The 19,461-nt window shown below is 42.4% G+C and overlaps 1 protein-coding gene and 1 long non-coding RNA gene across 2 annotated transcripts; both read right to left on the minus strand.

The window, feature by feature from the left end:
* Positions 1 to 476: 476 nt before the first annotated feature.
* On the minus strand, positions 477 to 13,744 carry LOC132833994 (histone-lysine N-methyltransferase PRDM9-like). Its single transcript, XM_060852706.1, has 6 exons — positions 13,708 to 13,744; positions 13,315 to 13,452; positions 11,533 to 11,804; positions 7,888 to 7,955; positions 4,837 to 5,027; positions 477 to 1,798 (listed from the first exon to the last, which is right to left on the minus strand). Exons 1-6 carry the CDS (start codon positions 13,742 to 13,744, stop codon positions 477 to 479), a joined length of 2,028 nt encoding a protein of 675 aa, XP_060708689.1.
* Positions 13,745 to 13,751: 7 nt separating this feature from the next.
* Positions 13,752 to 15,472, minus strand: LOC132833989 (uncharacterized). Its single transcript, XR_009647136.1, has 3 exons — positions 15,387 to 15,472; positions 15,023 to 15,093; positions 13,752 to 13,885 (listed from the first exon to the last, which is right to left on the minus strand). It is a non-coding gene; the product is annotated as an uncharacterized LOC132833989 (long non-coding RNA).
* Positions 15,473 to 19,461: the final 3,989 nt, after the last annotated feature.

Raw genomic sequence — 19,461 nt, forward strand, 5'->3', positions numbered from 1 at the left:
ACTTTATCCTCACCCAAAATACTCCCATCAGAAGAACGAATTTCCCACAAATGAAAAAGAACACTTTTATTGTATTTTTTCCAACAATGTACTTTATTTCAAAAATTCTTAAGAGTATGCCATAAAACATCTCAAATTCCAAATGACAGAAAGTGTAATAAAATTCAAACGTGTCTGCAAATGGCAGAATACACATGTGGGAGTTTAAGTACAATTGTAACTGCCTTTTCTCTCAGGTGTACAGTCCAAGGTGAAGGTTCATGTGGGGACTGGCAACAGTAAATGGTTACATTTTCAGTCACCAATGCAACCAAACAGCAACAAAATAACAATAATCACAGTGACCTTTCACTGTCACTGTAATGAACCAGTCTATGGGACAAAGATGAAACACACTCTTTAACCACTTTAATCAGTTAAAACAGAAATAAATATTGAAAGCAAGCAAGCCAGCAAATTATTTATCATTTGCTATATCAGGTTTCAAAACAGTTTCTCAAGTGAACTTTAAAATTTGCTGAATCTTTAAAGTCGTTTCCACAATGTTGGCAGGTTTTAAAACAAGTGTGAGCTTTCAACTGGTAAGGATAAACAAAGGTCTCCCCACAGTCAGGACATTTATACGGCCTCTTTCCTATGTGGGTCCGCTGGTGAGAATGGAGGCTATCAGACCGTGTGAAACTCTTTCCACAGTCAGGACATTTATACGGCCTCTCTCCTGTGTGGGTCCGCTGGTGAGAATGGAGGTTCCCAGCCTGTGTGAAACTCTTTCCACAGTCAGGACATTTATACGGCCTCTTTCCTATGTGGGTCCGCTGGTGAGAATGGAGGCTATCAGACCGTGTGAAACTCTTTCCACAGTCAGTACATTTATACGGCCTCTCTCCTGTGTGGGTCCGCTGGTGAGAATGGAGGTGCCCAGACCGTGTGAAACTCTTTCCACAGTCAGGACATTTATACGGCCTCTTTCCTATGTGGGTCCGCTGGTGAGAATGGAGGCTATCAGACCGTGTGAAACTCTTTCCACAGTCAGTACATTTATACGGCCTCTCTCCTGTGTGGGTCCGCTGGTGAGAATGGAGGTGCCCAGACCGTGTGAAACTCTTTCCACAGTCAGTACATTTATACGGCCTCTCTCCTGTGTGGGTCCGCTGGTGAGAATGAAGGTTCCCAGCCCGTGTGAAATTCTTTCCACAGTCAGGACATTTATACGGCCTCTCTCCTGTGTGGGTCCGCTGGTGAGAATGGAGGTTCCCAGCCTGTGTGAAACTCTTTCCACAGTCAGGACATTTATACGGCCTCTCTCCTGTGTGGGTCCGCTGGTGAGAATGGAGGTGCCCAGGCCGTGTGAAACTCTTTCCACAGTCAGTACATTTATACGGCCTCTCTCCTGTGTGGGTCCGCTGGTGACAATGGAGGTTCCCAGACCATTTGAAACTCTTTCCACAGTCAGGACATTTATGTATCCTCTCTCCTGTGTGGGGCTGCTGGTAGATCCCAGACAATAGGAAACTCTTACCATAGTCAGTACATGTGTGCAGTCGTTCTTCTTTGTGGATTTCCTGCTGCAATTGATTTTCATCTGATTTAGCAAATTCTCTATTCTGGATGGATTCTGTAAATAGTCCCTCCTGATTTTGTTGATGCATACGATCATTTTTACTGAAAGGAGTAGACTGTCCTGCCGAAACATGACCACATGATTCAGGATGTCTTCTGATATGCTTCTGAAGAAAACTGGCAGTGGTAAATGCAACATTGCAGTGAGGGCATGGATAACACTCATCCTCTTCCCCTGCTGGAAGAGAAAGGAGGAAAGTTGTCAGTGTAAATGAAACATTTTGAAGCTGTTTTTGGAAGTTCAATTCAACAATGTGCTGCGGTGGAAGGGTTGGTATTTGTGAATTTTCTGACAATCTTTACCAGCTTTGAGTCATGAGATAGCATTCTGGTTTCTGAGCCAAGTTTGTGGGTTCATGTCCAGTTCTAGAGATGTGTGCTTATAACCCAGACGAACACTGCACCAGTGCACTTGGAGGGCAGCACTCTCAGAGGTACCATCTTTCAAACCAGGTCCCTGCCCGTGTGTTAAGGCAGACAACAATCACATGGCTCCAAGTGAAGAAGAGCAGGATGTTTTGACAGTGTTGTGGCCAATATTTATCCACTGAGCAACATCACCCTGTCAGATGATCAGATCAGTTATCTCATTGCTACTGCTGGAATTTTGCTGTGTGGAAACTGAGGTGTTCTGAAAGGGTTCAGAAAAGATTTACAAGGATGTTGCCAGGGTTGGAGCATTTGAACTATAGGGAGAGGCTGAACAGGCTGGGGCTGTTTTCCCTGGAGTGTTGAAGGCCAAGGGGTGACCTTATAGAGGTTTACAAAATTATGAGGGACATGGATAGGGTAAATATACAAATAGATGGGGTCGGGGAGTCCAGAACTAAAGGGCATAGGTTTAGAGTGAGAGGGGAAAGACATAAAAGAGGCCTAAGGAGCAACTTTTTACGTGTATGGAATGGGCTGCCAGTGGAAATGGTGGAGGCTAGTACAATTGCAACATTTAAGAGGCATTTGGATGGATATATGAATAGGAAGGGTTTGGAGGGAAATGGGCCGGGTGCTGGCGGGTGTGACTACATTGGGTTGGGATCTCTGGTCAGCATGGACAGTTGAAATGAAGGGTCTGTTTCGATGCTGTACATCTCTATGACTCTATGAACTTCAGTATGCTTCAAATGGCAATATTTCGGGGTTGGAGAAATTTGGGACATCCCAAATACATCCAAACCTCTGCCAAGATTGCCCTTCTTTCTTCACTTGGAAGTATCAGGATGATTTTAAGGAAACAGTTCCTCAATTCAGTACCTACTTCAATGTGCAAACAGTCTGTGACTCAGAGACAACAACAGAGTCAATAAGGAGTGCCCACATTATAAAGGTGAAAGGCAGGAAGTTTTGAGGAGATTTCAGGAAAAGCATTTTTTTACCCAGTGTGTGGTGGGGCTCTGGAATGCACTGTCTGGGTGGATAGTTGAGGCGAATAACCTCACAACCTTTAAAAAGTACTTGGAGTGTCATAACAGTCAAGGCAAAGGGCCTTGTGCTGCAAAGTGGGACTAGTATAAATTGAGAGTTGATTTGTTAGTACAGACTTGATAGGCTGAACAGCCCCTTCTGTATTGTATAATTCTGTGACAAGACCTGAGAAGGACTGACACATCAACATGCCATTCTCTAGGGGAATCAGGAAAGGGAACAAAGTCATAGAGACTTACAGCACAGAAACAGACCCTTCGGTCCAACCCGTCCATGCCAACCAGATATCCCAACTCAATCTATCCCACCTGCCAGCACCCGGCCCATATCCCTCCAAACCCTTCCTATTCATATACCCATCCAGATGCCTTTTAAATGCTGCAATTTTACTAGCCTCCACCACTTCCTCTGGCATCTCATTCCATATACATATCACCCTCTGTGGGTGAAAATGTTGCCCATTAGGTCTCTTTTATACTTTTCCTCTCTCACCCTAAAGCTATGTCCACTAGTGCTGGACCCCCCCCCCCCACTCCAGGGAAAAGACTTTGCCTATTTCTCCTATCCATGCCCCTCATGATTTTATAAACCTCTATAAGGTCATCCGTCAGCCTCTGACACTCCCGGGAAAACAGCCCCAGCCAATTCAGCCTCTCCCTGTAGCTCAATCATCCAATCCTGGCAACATCCTTGTAACTTTTTTCTGAACTGTTTCAAGTTTCACAATATCCTTCCAATAGGAAGGAGACCAGAATTGCAAGCAGCATTCCAACAGTGGTCCAACCAATGTTCTGTACAGCTACAACATGACTTCCCAACTCCGACCAAGAAGAAATGAGGAAAAACACCACCAGACCACCAGTCCAGAGAGGACCTTTTGCAGTATAAACATAATTTAGCTGAACCTAATCTTCATCACTCTCTGTGCTCTATGATAAACACAAAGATCAAACAATCAATTATCTGTGTTCTCTGGTGAACTTTTTTTTAAACCAGTTAATATAATTCTATCCTTAGCTGCTTTATCACAAATTCAAATAAGTTAAACATCTTTAATGAATATCTCTGAAGCCTTCAAGGCACAACATGGAAAACATTCACGCCTTCCATTTGACATTACACAACTGAAGTCTCCCATTCTGAATCTGTTCTGGTAAAGCCCCACTGAACACGCCTCAGCACATTGTCATTTTTTCCAAATTGAGATGCCCAGAATTTGAAATAGCATTCTATCTGAAGTCAAAAGGGCCATTTATAAAGGTTCCTCAATATGCATTTGTGTCATGTCAATAAGTCCGTATCGATGTATTAAATGCATCTCTGAGTTACGTGAATCTCCAGATTCCTCTTAGTGCATGAACATTTTATTTAATGCCATTGAATTTACATTATCACTCCTCACACTACTCTGAGCTGAATTTCATCTGCTGTGTCTTTCCACTGTACGTCTATCTGCATTTTCCTGTGGTCCTCTACTCTCCTCTTCACTATTTACATTTTCAAGGTTTGTCAGCTGCAAACACTCATGGATCCCAAAACAGGTCATTAACATATAGTGGAATCCGTAGGAGGCTCAGTACTGGAATGAACCAGATTATAACCATCCAGATCCTCCATCCAGAATTATTCTTTATTTCCTGATTCTTAAACCTATTTTATGTTCATGCTGCCACTCCTTCTTCACCACAAGGATTTCAATTCAACTAATGTGGCACTTTATCAAACAATGTTGATATTGAAATAAAATTAGCCATTTCTGTCTGTTAAGTTCTCAATTTTGGACAGAATTCTTACCTTTTGGATTTTGTTTCATCATCCACATTGCTGTCCATTTGATTCCAAGTTCTTTGGCATATTCCTCACCATACCAGACCAGCAGCTCGCACCGAGGAGGAACACGCTTGCAGGTTCTGTAATAAATTTTGCCATGGTGCTGAAAGGCTACAAGGTTCTGCTCCTCTTCCTTTCTGGCACAGTTAACAAATCTGGAACATAATAAGTGAATACTTAACTGACCAGAAGTCAGTTCAAATTGTTGCATGAACATAGATTGAGAAGCAGAACAAAAATGTGTCAGAATGACAGGGCATACCTCTATCCATTACAAAATTACAATGCATGCTATGCATACCTACAAGATAATTGTGTCAACATTTCAAAGGAGATGGGGAGGGATTTTAGAAGGGCGGCACAGTGGCTCAGTGGCTAGAACTGCTGCCTCACACCACTAGGGATTGAGGTTCAATTCCCGCCTCGGGCTACTGTCTGTGTGGAGTTTGCACAATCTCCCCGAGTCTGTGTGGGTTTCCTCCGGGTGCTCCGGTTTCCTCCCACGGGCTAAAGAAATGCAGATCAGGGGAATTGGCCATGCTAAATTGCCCATAGTGTTTGGTGCATTACTCAGGTATAAATGTTGGGTAGGGGAATGGGTCTGGGTGAGTTACTGCTCGGAGGATCGGTGTAGACTGATTGGGCCGAATGGCCTGTTTCCACACTGTAGGGAATCTAATCCATAAATAGAAGAGAGAGTTTGTAAATATGGGTTGCCCAGTCTACAATTCCTCTTCTGGAAAATGTTTGGACCAAAACTTTTGCTAGACAGCTGAGAGTCTAAGGTAGACTTCACAGAGTCATCATCCTACAGCATGGAGACAGACCCTTTGGCCCAAACTGGTTCATGCTGACCAAAATGTCCACCCTTGCTAACCCCATTTTCTTGCACTTGGCCCATATCCCGCTAATCATTTAATATCCAGGTATTCGTCCAAATGCCTTTTCAATGCTGTTAATGTACCTGCCTCAACCATTTCCGTTGGCAACTCATTAATATGCGTACCACTCACTGTGTAAAGTCGATGCCCCTCAGGTTACCTTTTATTCTTTCCCTCTAACCTTTAACTGATGCCCTTCAGTCCTCAATTCTCCAACCCTGCGAAAAAGACCAAATACATTCACTCTACCCATGCCTCTCATGATCTTGTACACTTCTGTAAGAACCCCCCTCAGTCTCCTACGCTCTAAAGAAAAGCATCCTCGCTTGCCCAACCTCTCCCCGTAACTCAGACACTTGAATCCCAGCAACATCCTTGTAAATTTCTTCTGCACTCTTTCCATTTAATAATATCCTCCTGGCAGCAAAGTGAACAAAACTGAACACATACTCCAAGCACTGTACAACATAACTTCCCAACTTCTATACCCAATGTGCTGACTGATGAAGGCCAACGTACCAAAAGCTTTCTTCACTGCTGTCTCTACCAATTACTCCATTTTCAGAGAATATGGAGTCAGCCCTTCATCAGGAACGAGGGCTTATGCACGAAACTTTGATTCTCCTGCTCCTTGGATATGGCCTGGCCTGCTGTGCTTTTTAGCACCACACTCTCGACTCTGATCTCCAGCATCTGCAGTCCTCACTTTCTCCGAAGAACCTTATCAAAGTCTTTACTGAAATCTATATAGACCATTACGGGTCAGTTCATCAAAAAACTCTAATAAATTGTGAGGCATGACCTCCCATGCACAAAAGCATGCTGACTATTATTAATCAAACCCTGTCTTTTCAAAGGCATGTATATCTTACCTCTCAGAATCTTCTCAAGTAACTTACCAACCACAGATGTTCAGCTTGTGTCAAGGTTCAAAGGTGTCTGCATCCATAACCCTCTGAGAGAAGAAATTCCTGCTTATTTCAGTCTTACATTTGGCATCCCTTTAGTCTGAGACTGTGCCCTCTGGTTCGAGACTCTCCCATGAGGAGAAATATCCTCACAGCATTTATCTTGTCACGTCCCTTAAGAAGTCTCTACATTTCAATTAGATCACCTCTCTTTCTTTTAAACTTCAGTGAGTAGAGTCACAATTTGTGTAGCCTTTGCTCATGAGACAATCCCTCCATGCCAGGGATCATCCTCGTGAACCTTTGCTGAATTGCTTCAAACGAAATGATACACTCTCTTAAATAAGGGATCCAAAACTGCTCACACTCGTCCAGGTGCAGTCTCATCAGCACCTTGAACAGGTGAAGTAATACTGATGCTCCAATCCCTTTGAAGTATGGGCCAGATTTCTGTGTTTTGTGTCCAGGTACCTCAAGTCCCTTTGTGTTACAACCCCTCTGTAGGTACAGATAAATTTTATGATGTTCATTGCATCATTTATACATAGTTTCAACATAATTTATTCCAAGGTTGGATTTTGAATGGATAACATATTGGTTATTCTGTGTGTCTGAAGGTTTTGATAATTGAACCACGAGTCAATCTCCAGTCCTAAGTCCTTGGCTGAAGATGGTTATGCAACACAGAATAATAATGGAGAAGGAGAGAAGACTGTAAAAAATGATTATCAGCTTTTTCCAGACTTAGAGCCAAAGTCACAGATAAATTAAGCATTTTGAGACATTAGGAGACTTTTCTTAGTTTGAGCACTGCACAAAAGATGTTTTTCAGTACTGTCAAGGGTTTTTTTGGGGGGTTTGTTGGTGTTTTGCAGTCAGTGAGATTATACTTTCACTGTGTTCGATGTTTTAGAAGTTGTGACATATGTAAAAGCATTAGTTAACTTTATTTTATCATCATTTATTCTGATTCATAAATTTTACTTTGATTATCAAAACCAAATCTGCAATATTGTGTGCTTATATTTCAGTGAGAGACCATCTAGCGAAAACCAAAACAAAACATAATCTACCAAGCTGGATGATGTCAGTCTGGGATCTGGCTTGACCAGTAATAACATGATGTAAGATCATAACAGTTATTATATGTGATGCTTCAGGGTAGGGGAAATTGGCTGCAAGTCAAGTAAACAAGTTCTGGCAATATTATATCTGTCTTCCCTTACCTCATCCAATTTGATTTAGATTCATCCTTTGCATCAATGTATTCAAAATCTTGCTTTCCTTTACTGATCTGGAGAAAGGTATTTGATAAAACAATTTGATTATTTAAAGGAATCAAATATATCTTTCTTTTAGCCACTGATCTATGTTTACAAGTGCTGAGTGCAGAGGCTTCACTTTTTTAGTGAAAGCTTAACAATACGGCATGGTGGCACAGTGGTGAGCACTGCTGCCTCACAGTGCCTGAGACCCGGGTTCAATTCCTGACTCAGGCGACTGACTGTGTGGAGTTTGCACGTTCTCCCTGTGTCTGCGTGGTTTTCCTCTGGGTGCTCCGGTTTCCTCCCACAATCCAAAGATGTGCGGGTCAGGTGAATTGGCCATGCTAAATTGCCCATAGTGTTAGGTTAGGGGTATGGGTGGGTTGCGTGTTGGTGTGGACTTGTTGGGCCGAAGGGCCTGTTTCCACACTGTAAGTAATCTCATCTAATCTTTATTTTTAGTTCCCTTCTACCCCTCGCCTATTCTGCATTTCTCAATCAAAAATTTCAAGGTTCTGATTTTTTGTTCCCCAGTTGGCCAATTTCCCACTATGAGGAGTACGAGAATATTAGTTTCATAAACACTCAATGTATTGAAATGAGAATTTCTTTTTCATAAAGGCTGTCAATTTTTGAATTCTTTCCCCACGCTAGCTATGGAAGCTCAGTTTTTGAGTATATTTCAAACACATGTTGATAATTTTTCAAATTAATTGTGTAAAGCGATAATGAAATCGTGTGAGTAAAAGACACTTGAGTGTCTAATCCGCCACAATCATATTCAGTGACGGACCAGGCTTGATGGGAGTGAATGGCTTACTCTGGCTCCTACGGGCCTGTGAAGGAGGAGGAAAGGAACAGAGGAAATGTAAAATAAGTTGAGGAGGGAATGAGAAAAAGAAGTGAAAGCCAAAGTAATCCAATAAGTAGTGGCAAGATTAGGTCATACACAATAGAGGTAGTACAAGATATTTGGATACAGAACTGGCTCGAAGGTAGAAGGCAGAGGATGGTGTGGAAGGTTGCTTTTCAGACTCAAGGCCTCTAACCATTGGCTTTCCACAGGGATCTGGTCTGGGTTCACTGCTTCTCATTATTTATGCAAATGATTTTGATCTGAACGTAGGAGGTACAGTTAGTAAGTTTGCAGATGACACCAAAATTAGAGGTGTAGAGGACAGTGAAAAAGGTTAGCTCAGAGCACAACTGGATCTTTACACAGGCCAATGGAGTGAGGAGTGGCAGATGGAGTTTAATTTAGGTAAATGTGAGGTACTGCATTTTTGAAAGGCAAATCAGGGCAGGACTTATACACTTAATGGTAAGCTCCTGGGGAGTGTTGTTGAACAAAGAGACTTTGGAGTGCAGGTTCATAGTTCCTTAAAAGCAGAGTCACAGATATACAGGGTGATGAAGAAGATGGTAGTACACTTGCCTTTGTTGATCAGTGCATTGAGTGTAGGAGTCGGCTGTACAGGACATTGGTTAGGCCACTTTTGGAATGTTGCAATTAGTCTGGCCTAACTGCTATAGGAAATATGTTGTGAAACCTGAAAGGGTTCAGAGAAACATTACAAGGATATTGCCATGGTTTAAGCTTGAGGGAGAGGCTGAGTTGTCTGGGGCTATTTTCCCTGGAATGTCGGAGGCTGAGGGGTGACCTTAGAGGTTGATAAAATCATGAGTGGTATTGATACGGTAAATAGACAGGTCTTTACCCCTGGATGAGGGAGTCCAAAAGTTGAGAGGGGAAAGATTTAAAAGGGATCTCAGGGGCAACATTTTCTCTCAGAGGGATATGCACGTATGGAAAGAGCGTCTAGAGGAAGTGGTGCAGGGTACGATTACATTTAAAAGGTATCTGGATGAGTATATGAATTGGAAGGGTTGAGAGAAATATGGGCCAAATGCTGGCAAATGGAACAATGTTTATATCGAACCTCGCAGTTTTCAGACAATATTGAAAGATCCACCATCCTGATTCGGTCTTTGGGAAGAGATTTTTCTGTTGGGAGATCAAGACATTTTTCACATTGGCATATCATTTGTGTAAAAGGCAGTGCTCACCTGAATATATTTGTGATTTAAAACGCCTTGTTTATAAACATAAGTATCTTTTATACTGTCAGAAGGCAAAAAGAGGAGATACAGCAGTCTCTCCAGAATAGCAGCTGGTGACTAGTGGAACTCCACAGGGGTCAGTGTTGGAACCACAACGATTCACGTTATATATTAATAATCTGGACAAAGGAATTGAGGGCCTTGTTGCTAGGTTTACAGATGACACGATAGGTGTAGGGAACAGGTAGGGTGCTAGCTTGGAAGAGGTTCAGAAGAGGATGACAAAAATGATCATGGGGGTAAGGGCTTGTCATATAAGGAGTGTTTGAGGACCCTGAGTCAGTACTCAATGGAATTGAGAATGGTGAAGTTACAAAGGAGTAAAGGTTGAACCTCCCTGATAATCATACCAAAACATCAGCCCAAATCTGTTGTGGTGGGAATATGTCTTCCCTTCTAATAATTAAATCCACAAAACCCAGAGAAGCCTGTTCTACCCTTTGCACACTGTTATAGGTTTAAATGAAAGGAATCAATGATACTCGCTTTGTAAGTAACAACTCATTTATTTAACCCTAACAGTGAATAAATTAACAGAATTACAAACAAACCAACCAATTCCTCACTAACTACTAACTATTCCCTTATTGAACTAAGCTCTACTGGTCTGCTGTTCAAATAAACATAAATAATAAGAAAACAGTTAATTGAAACCTATTCTCTCAAAGTTCATACAGAATGTGGCTACTGGAAGGCTATGTTTTCTCTGTTGTCTTTCCAGTCTTCCTTCTGCTGATCTCAAGTTACAAACACATTTCTTTTGCTGATCCTGCTGTTAGGGATGTCTTCTCTGTAATTTCTTCTGTGAGGACTTTTAGCTGGAAGCGCCATGCTACTTTATGCACAGGTGGTGCTTTCTTCAAGATTTCTTGTGAGAGCTCGATGTTTATTTCTCAGATGGCGGGTTTGCACTCTCTTTGGATGGCAGTTGGCCCTCCCCAGTTTTCCAAAATGTCTCCATTTTTTCATCCTTGATGACCTTTTAATTTCTTTACAATTCAATTGGTTCAAGGTTGTCAACACCATTTGATAGGTTTTTAGTATCTGAGGGCATAGTTCAAAGTGATTGGCTAAATTTGAACAAAATTGCTTTTTTGGTAAAAACACTGATTGGGCTGCTCGATAAAAATTGTTTCAATTATATCTATCTATTTGTAATCTGCAATTTTAATTGAATAGAGGTTAACTTGCTTGCTTTCACCATGTTATGGTGATTGCTATTCCAGCAATCACTCAGCAACCATCAGCCCTACAAAGAAAACTTAAGTAGGCCAATCTTAACTTACAAACCATTACGTCTTTAGGTTTGTTCAATGCCAAGTACATTACTGTCAAACTTGATTCCCCTGGCTGTCCATTCATTGTCAAGACTGGAGAAGCAACCAGAAACAGAAACCTTAAACAACTTTTCACAAAAATGTTCAAATGAGTCCTGAGCTTCTTTAAAAACATGCAAGAAACCTGGTAATGATGACAGGCACTCACCACCCATGAATAGCCACTGACAGCAGATGATTCTTCAGTTGATGTGACTCCTTCATAGGGTCCATAATGAACTCCTTTAGGAATAGCCTTTCCTTCATTCCACACACCAAGACCAGCCTTTCGAATTTTGGATATCGCAATGCTGAGGCCCTCTGGAAGAGTTAAACGTGCTCGATCTGGTTGATTGAATTCAACAACTGTGTCCTTTATGAACACTGGGGGACCATGCACAGGACACTCTTCAATAAAAAATGTCTCGCAATCTTCGCAAACTGTTGAAACACACAAAATTAAAAATGGATCAGGATTTCAGTTTATTACTCAATATTTATGAAGGTGACAGGACCAGCATGGAGAAAGCTCTCAGAAACACTTTCAATCCGTTCATTGTCAAGACGGCAACACACATTTCAAGGAACGGTAACAACGCAAGAAAATGCCACCACCTCCACTAACAGTTATGGAGATGTACATAATGGAAACAGACCCTTCGGTCCAACCTGTCCATGCCGACCAGTTATCCTAACCTAATTTAGTCCCATTTGCCAGGACTTGGCCCATATTTCTCTTAACCTTTCCTATTCATGTACCCATCTGGATGCCTTTTAAATGGTGTAATTGAACCAGCCTCCACCACTTCATTTGACAGTTTGCTGCAGACATACACCATCCTCTGCATAATAAGGTTGCCCCTAAGATCCTTTTTCTATTTTTCCCCTCTTACCTTAAACCTTATTCCTATAGCTCTGGCTTCCCCCACCCCATGTAAAAGACTGTCTATTTATCCTGTCCATGCCCTACATGTTTTTATAAACCTCTATAAGGTCAGAATATGAACAGCATTAGCTCGTAGGAGCAAGGTACTGGCATCAACAGAGATTGGCTGACTGGCAGAACAGAATGGGGATAATGAGGTCTTTTTCAGAATGGCAGCTGGTGACTAGCGGAGTTCCGTGGGACTTCATGTTGAGACCACAACTATTCATGTTAACAATCTGGATGGAAGAACTTAAGGCATTGTTGTTCAGCTTGAAGATGACACAAAGGTAAGTGGAGGGACAGGCAATGCAGAGGAAGCAGTAAGACTGCAGAAGGACATGGACAAGTTACAAGAATGGGCAAGAAATGGCAGATGGAATACAATGTCTGAAGAGTGAGGTTATGCATTTGGGTTGGAATACAGACATAGATGATTTTATAAAGAGGCAAAGGCTTTGGAAATCTGAAGTACAAAGTAACTTGGGAGTCCTGGTTCAAGATTCTCCTCAGGTTAATATGTAGGTTCAGATGGCAGTCAGGAAGGCAAAGAGAATATTGACATTCATTTTGAGAGGGCTACAACACAACAGCAGTGATATACTTGCTGAAGCTGTAAACGGGTCTGTCAGACCACATTTCGATATTTTAGGTGGTTTCGGGCTCTGTATCTAAGGAAGGATGTCCTGGCCTTGGAGGGTTCCAGTGGAGGTTTCCAAGAATGATTGAAACTTACAGGATACTGAGAAACCTGGGCAGAGTGGTTGTGGAGACAGGGTAGTTAATCTGTGGAACTGGTAGGAGACTGGGTGGTTAATCTGTGGAACTCGTTGAAGCAGAGGGTGCATCTTGTGATCATTTGTAGTTGGTGATGAGGAAACATAAGTGCATGTTTCTGGGCAAACACAGGGCTTTTCCCTTGCCAGGCTATATTTCTGCAGCAACGGCCTAGTTTCTCAAAGCCTGCCATATCAACCCTTCCAATAAATTCTTCCTGAAGAATTGGCTAGGTAACTTTTCACGTACACAGAAAATCATCATCACAAAGTTCCCTTTCTTCAGTGTAAATCTTTCTCTCTTTATTTCTCAAACTGTATCTTCGCTCTTCCTTTTTATTGTGTGTTTCTTCACTTGAAGATTCCAAAGTGTTTCCAGTACAGACAACTGTGGAAGAAATCAGAAAGATTTGAATAATCCCTGAAAAAATCCAACATTTTTTTTGTTGTTTTATAGAAGGGGTATTTTCTGTTTCAAGGTCAGAATCTGTAGATAATTATATACAACAAGACACTGAGTAAATTTGATGAATCACTGCTGGAGTAGACACATTGCCATCAAAAGCATTTCCTCACTAAAATATAAAGTAAAATCCAAAATCAACAAATCTATTCAGAAATTCCTTTATTCCTGGACAGATACCTTTGATGGATTCTTCTTGAGCCTCAATTTCACTCATCGCGGTATTAGTTTCTCGGTTGATTTTTTTAACTGAAACTGTCTCTTCCAGGACTGAGGGAGTGTCCTCACTGAAGCTCCTTAAACCTGCGTCTTTGTCCTCCTGTAAATGGGATGCAATTGCCAATTGTCCTTTCTCGTTCTGAAATGTAAAATGTAATTTTTACAAATTGTAACTCTCAAGTTTCTCTGCATCACCAGACTCCGTTGAAGATAAGGTATTTGTCTGTTTCCCTTTCCATTTGGTCTTCTTTCATATTTAATAAACTAAGGTTCCCAAACACCCATTTGAGAAATGTATTCTCTCTCTCTCTCCAGTTACATATTTTAGGGATTCCCTTGTTTGAAACTATCCTTTTGCATTTCACTTAGGTAAAGTTAACCTTCCGAGTAATTTGCATGTCTTTCAATCTGCTGTTATTTGAAAAGTTCAGGTTCTCAGGGTGCATTTATTGATAATCAACATCAAGATGAGGTAATTTACAATGTCACTAGATCATGAAATTTAAAATGACAAATCTGCAAGTGAAGAATAGGATTTGAGATAGGAACAAAATAGAATCAAGGTCGCAGTAACTCTGGGCAGAAACACCACCAAGGATAAAAGGAAACACTGAAGCTGGAAATCTGAGATCAACACACAAAATATTCAAGTGCGTACTAGGTCATTTTGAGTTGGAAGAGTAGATAATGAGAATAAGAGTAGATAAGTAGAACCCTGGGTCAATCTATTTCAGCTACAGGGAGAGGCTGAATAGACTTAGGCTGGTTTTCCCTGGAGATTCGAAGGCTGAGGGGTGACCTTTTGAAGTTTATAAAATCATGAGGGGTCTGGGTAGGATAAATAGAAAAGATCTTTTCCCTGGGGAGGGGAATCCAGAACTAGAGGCCATAGGTTTAGGGTGAAATAGGAAAGATATCAAAGGGACCTAAAGGACAACTTCTTCACACAGACGGTGGTGCCTGCATGGAATGAGCTGCCAGAGGAAGTGGTGGAAGCTGGTACAATTACACTATTTAAAACGCATCTGGATAGGTATAAGAAAAGGAAGAGTTTCGAGGGAAATGAGCCAAGTGCTAGCAAATGGGACTAGATTAGGTTAGGAAATCTGTTGGCGGGGACAAATTGGACCAAAGGGTGTGTGTTCGTGCTGTACATCTCTATGACTCTGTGATTCTAATATATCTTTCAGATGTTGACAAGGTTGCAATGAATATCCAATAGTTTCTTTTTCACTTGATATGTTACCTGGTAACAACTCTGCGCAGACCAAATTACCTTTTTGCTGTTCTCTTTCTTTGTCTTCTTGGTACCATCATTTTTGAAAGGTGGCTTAAAGGTTCTCACCTCTTTAAAAGAATTGCAATTTCATTTTAGATCTTCTAAAGTTGAAGCTTTTTTCCATTAGCAACACTGACAATCCTCAACATTTTCAAAGCAGAATCAAATATAATGTAGCAAAGAGGCATATTTGTGTTAATTCCAAATGCACCTGCATTTACATATGTAAAGATAAATATTCAACTGACTTGACTTTGCAAGTTATAAATGTAAAGTGACTGCCTCCAGCTTGCTCATGGCTCACACAAAATAAGAATAAAACATTTTAAGATTTTTCACAAAGGAAACAAATTCAACTTACGTAGTGGGTTTTTCACAAGACATTTAGGTGTCCAATCTTCATCTGAATCACTAGACTCATACACACAAGGTCGATTACCTCTGCCATGTCTCGACATGAATGCTGGCTTTGGTACGTTCAATCCTGTAAAAATTACAATATTTCGATCATTGACCATTTACAATTGTCAGTATTTATTTTTACTTATCAGAGTGAAATAAGAAACCTGTTGAATCCAATCATTTCAGAATCTCAGGTAAGAGCAATACAGGACATCCTTCCATGAATGGCACCCAAATATTCATCCAGCTACAATTAAGCAAGTTAAAAGAAGCTGTCACATTACACCAGATTGCTTGGAACACAGCACCCAAACCAATGGACATCCAGCAGCCTTTAAATTTATTTTTCCCTTCTAGTGTGTGACCAACTGCAGGGTCAAAATGAAAGCAGCATATTGTGATGCCTCAATGTACAGGAAAAGGAAAGGGATCAAAGATGCAAAGGTTACCTCCATTTCCAAGTGATTTTTTTTAATCTTGAGTCAGCACTTTAAAATGTATAAGGTTTACTACAATGAGCAAAGGAAAACAACACAAGCACCATGTCAAAGATAAACATGGACAGCACATGAGCCTGAAATAACATTAAAGTTTGCAAAGAATCCACATTTTAGTCAGCAGCTAAGTGTGGACAGAGGTACTTACAAACTAATGTCAAAGGATTAAGATTTTTTTCCGCTTTCTCCAAATACCATTCTCATTATAAATGACAGTGGTTCATTGTGGTTTAACACTATTGACATCAATTAGAAATCAGTTCACACTGTTGTGTTTCAGGATTGGTTGGAATATGTCCTTTCAGGGAAGCAAAATTGAGAGGCAGAAGTATATATATTCCAGCACCGTGCTTAAAACAGCAGTGAGAGCCAGAAAGGAAGTGTGCACCCCAGCATCCTTTTCATTCAATTCAGCTCTTCGCCTGGAAGATTTTAAAATATGAAATCAACAGCATCTCATTGTAACTTATTTAGTAAAATGCACTGATTAATTGAGAGCAGTACACTAGTCTTGCAGCACTTGATCAGATTTGTGGGTGGCACGGTGGCACAGTGGTTCGCACTGTTGCCTCACAGCGCCAGAGACCCGGGATTTCAATTTCCGCCTCAGGCAACTGTCTGTGTGGAGTTTGCACATTCTCCCAGTGACTGTGTGGGTTTCCTCCGGGTGCTCTGGCTTCCTCCCACTGTCCAAAAATGTGCAGGTTAGGTGAATTGGCCACGCTAAATTGCCTGTAGTGTTAGGCAAAGGGGTAAATGTAGGAGGATGGGTTTGGGTAGGTTGCTCTTCGGAGGATTGGTGTGGACTTGTTGGGCCGAAGGGCCTGTTTCCATACTGTAAGTAATCTAATCTAATCATCGAATGGCAGTTGTCTTTTCCCAAGGATGGGAGTTTAAGATCAGGAGGAATCCCATCGCGACCCAGAACTTTGCCTGAGGCCAGGCGGTCAATGACTTTGCTGAGCTCTTCTATACTGATGGCTCTGCACCTAGTTTGTACAGGCTCAGCAAGCAAATGATGGCATCAGATGGTGAAGCAAATACAGTAGACATCAGAATATTGTTCAACCCACCTCTCCATCTGCTGGCCTGTGTTTGTGATTACTTCGCCAGTAGAGGACTTGAGGTGGGCTGTCTTGCTCTGAGCTGGCCCTCGTGCCTTCTTGATGTCTTTGTACACTCCCGTTATGTTCCCTGTCTGAATTTTCTCACTTAGCTGTATCCCATACCAGTTAGTGCAACACCTGACTGTCTGCTAAACTTGGTTTTTGGCAGCCCTGAGAATCTGCAGGTTCTTCCCGCTAGCTGACCACTTGTACTCAGCTAGGGCGACACGCTTGGCTTCAACAATGGCGGTCATCTTGGTTGTCTTAGTCTCAAACCAGCCTTTTATCTTGCTGGTCTTCTTCCCAAAGATAGCCAAGAATGTGTGGTGCATGGTATCCTACAAAGTTTCCAACTTCTCTGTGCCAGAGTCTCAGTGTTGTGACGCACTATGTTCTCTCTCAAAAGCTTCTAAGAACTGTTGCACAAGATTCGGTTGGGACATCTTATTGACATTAATGCAAAGTTTCCCCTATTGCTTAGTGTGATGGAATCTCTTAGGTTGCAGCCTAATCTTGCAACACACTAAGGAGTGGTTTGAGTCACAGTCGCACTATGATAAGAGCGTGTGTGGAGAACATGTTTGATGATGGCAGATCTAACTCGGATCAGATAAAGTTGGTGCCAATGCTTTGAGCGCCAGTGTCTCCTTGTGCTGAGGCTTTGTCTGAAAGTAGGAGTTAGTGACACACAGTTCAAGCAGTCACTGTCCATTCTCATTCATTCTGCCAAAGCCAAAATGCCCAAGGCAGAATGGCCATGAGTCATGGTCTGCACCAACTCTGGCATCGAAGACATCCAAAAGAACAAATTGCTCCTTCCTTGGGATGTTGCTCATGAGGGGTGCAAGTTTGTCGTAGAACTCATCCTTTGTGTCTGACGTGGAGGATAGTGGCAAGGCATACACGCCGACAAAGGTGACTGGGCCTGCGCTGGTGTTGAGGCGAAGAGTCATGAGTTGCTCTGAGACATTGCTGCCTGGTCCTACTGTGTTCATGATGCTGTTCTGTACTGCAAAGTTGACTCCGTGCTCTCTGGGCTGTTCAGAGCTCCTCCCCTGCCAGTAAAACATCTAATCCTTCTCTTTCAGTGAGCCCGCTTCTGCCAGCCTTTTTTCCTGGAGGGCGGCTATGTCCATATGAGTCTCCTGAGCTTGTTATTTATGACAGCTGATTTCCAACAGTCACTGAAGTCCTGGAGAGGTCGATCATCATTGTCTGGACATTCCAACCTCTTAGTTTCAGAGCTGGCCACATTTGTTGTTTTCTTTTGTCGCTTGGTGCGGTGATTACAATCTGCTGTTCGGATAATTCCCCGTGCACCCAATGACGATAGCAGATTGTGACGGGACAGCACTTTACTGGCTGGGAGCTGCCCAGCTTGAGGCAGGCAAAAGCTATCCAGTGGGATCCAAAACTCCCTTCCACCATCAGGAGCAACCCCTGGTGTTGCGCTCTATGCCAATCTTGCGATGACTTAATACCGGTATCTGCTGCCTCCAATATTGTGTTGAAGCTGCAGGTGAAGCAGACTGTCCTCTCCAGGTGTGGTGTGGGGAACAAGATGTTGCCCATGAAGCATGTCAACAAACTGCCTTTGGGGCCCTGGCTCTGGATTTTTCCTACAGGTTTACTCATGAAGCCTTTCCCATGGGTGAGTCTGACCGCAAGGCAGCAGAGGTTTGAAATCAGATTTTCCTTCAGCTTGCTCAAATATCTCCTAACCCGCCTTATCCACATCTCTCCTAACCCATAACTACCCTCTCCATTTGCCCAGATTGTCTACCCAGCCTATAACTACCTTCTCATTCGATATATATATCCCCAACACCCATCCCATAACGACCCTCTCTATTCATAAGTACCGCCCCACACCCATCCTATAACTGCTCTCTCTTTCTCCACTCCATACCCAACACTCATCCCATACTTCCTTTCTCTATTTACCACCCCCCCAATTGAGCAACAACCTATCTCTCTCCATTCATCCCCTCTGCATCCATCTTATAACTACCCTGTGTATTTGCCTCTCCCCCAACCCAGCCCATATCCCTCTCTTTATATCTCCAATCCCATCCCATGCCTACCCTCACCATTTGCCAAACCGCCCAGCCCATACCTACACCCTTTCTGCCCTCGAACCATGAGACCACATTAACCCCTCTCTACATCCCCAACCTTCAGCGCATATTTACCCTGGTCTCTTCCCTCATACCGCCTTAACCCCTCTCTCACCTCATCCCTCAGACCGCATTAAATCCCCTCTGCCCCTATCCCTCAGATTGCATTAACCCTTCTCTCCTCCCCATTCCTCACAGCACATTAACCCCACTCTCTCCCCTACCCCATTCCCTCAGAGCACATTAACCCCTCTCTCCCCCCATTCCCCAACCGCATTGACCCTTCTCTCCTCCCCATTCCTCAGAGCACATTG

The sequence above is a fragment of the Hemiscyllium ocellatum genome, chromosome 38, assembly GCF_020745735.1.
Source record: "Hemiscyllium ocellatum isolate sHemOce1 chromosome 38, sHemOce1.pat.X.cur, whole genome shotgun sequence".
Taxonomy (NCBI): Eukaryota; Metazoa; Chordata; class Chondrichthyes; order Orectolobiformes; family Hemiscylliidae; genus Hemiscyllium; species Hemiscyllium ocellatum.

What these genes read in the sequence shown, in the direction of transcription:
- LOC132833994 (XM_060852706.1), bottom strand. Translation starts at nt 13,744, where the DNA reads ATGAGTGAAATTGAGGCTCAAGAAGAATCCATCAAAG. An exon ending in TTGTGATGATGATTTTCTGT is followed by an intron (nt 11,805 to 13,314) that starts GTACGTGAAAAG and finishes GTGTTTCAACAG; the next exon opens with TTTGCGAAGATTGCGAGACA. An exon ending in TCAGTGGCTATTCATGGGTG is followed by an intron (nt 7,956 to 11,532) that starts GTGAGTGCCTGT and finishes ACCTTTCTCCAG; the next exon opens with ATCAGTAAAGGAAAGCAAGA.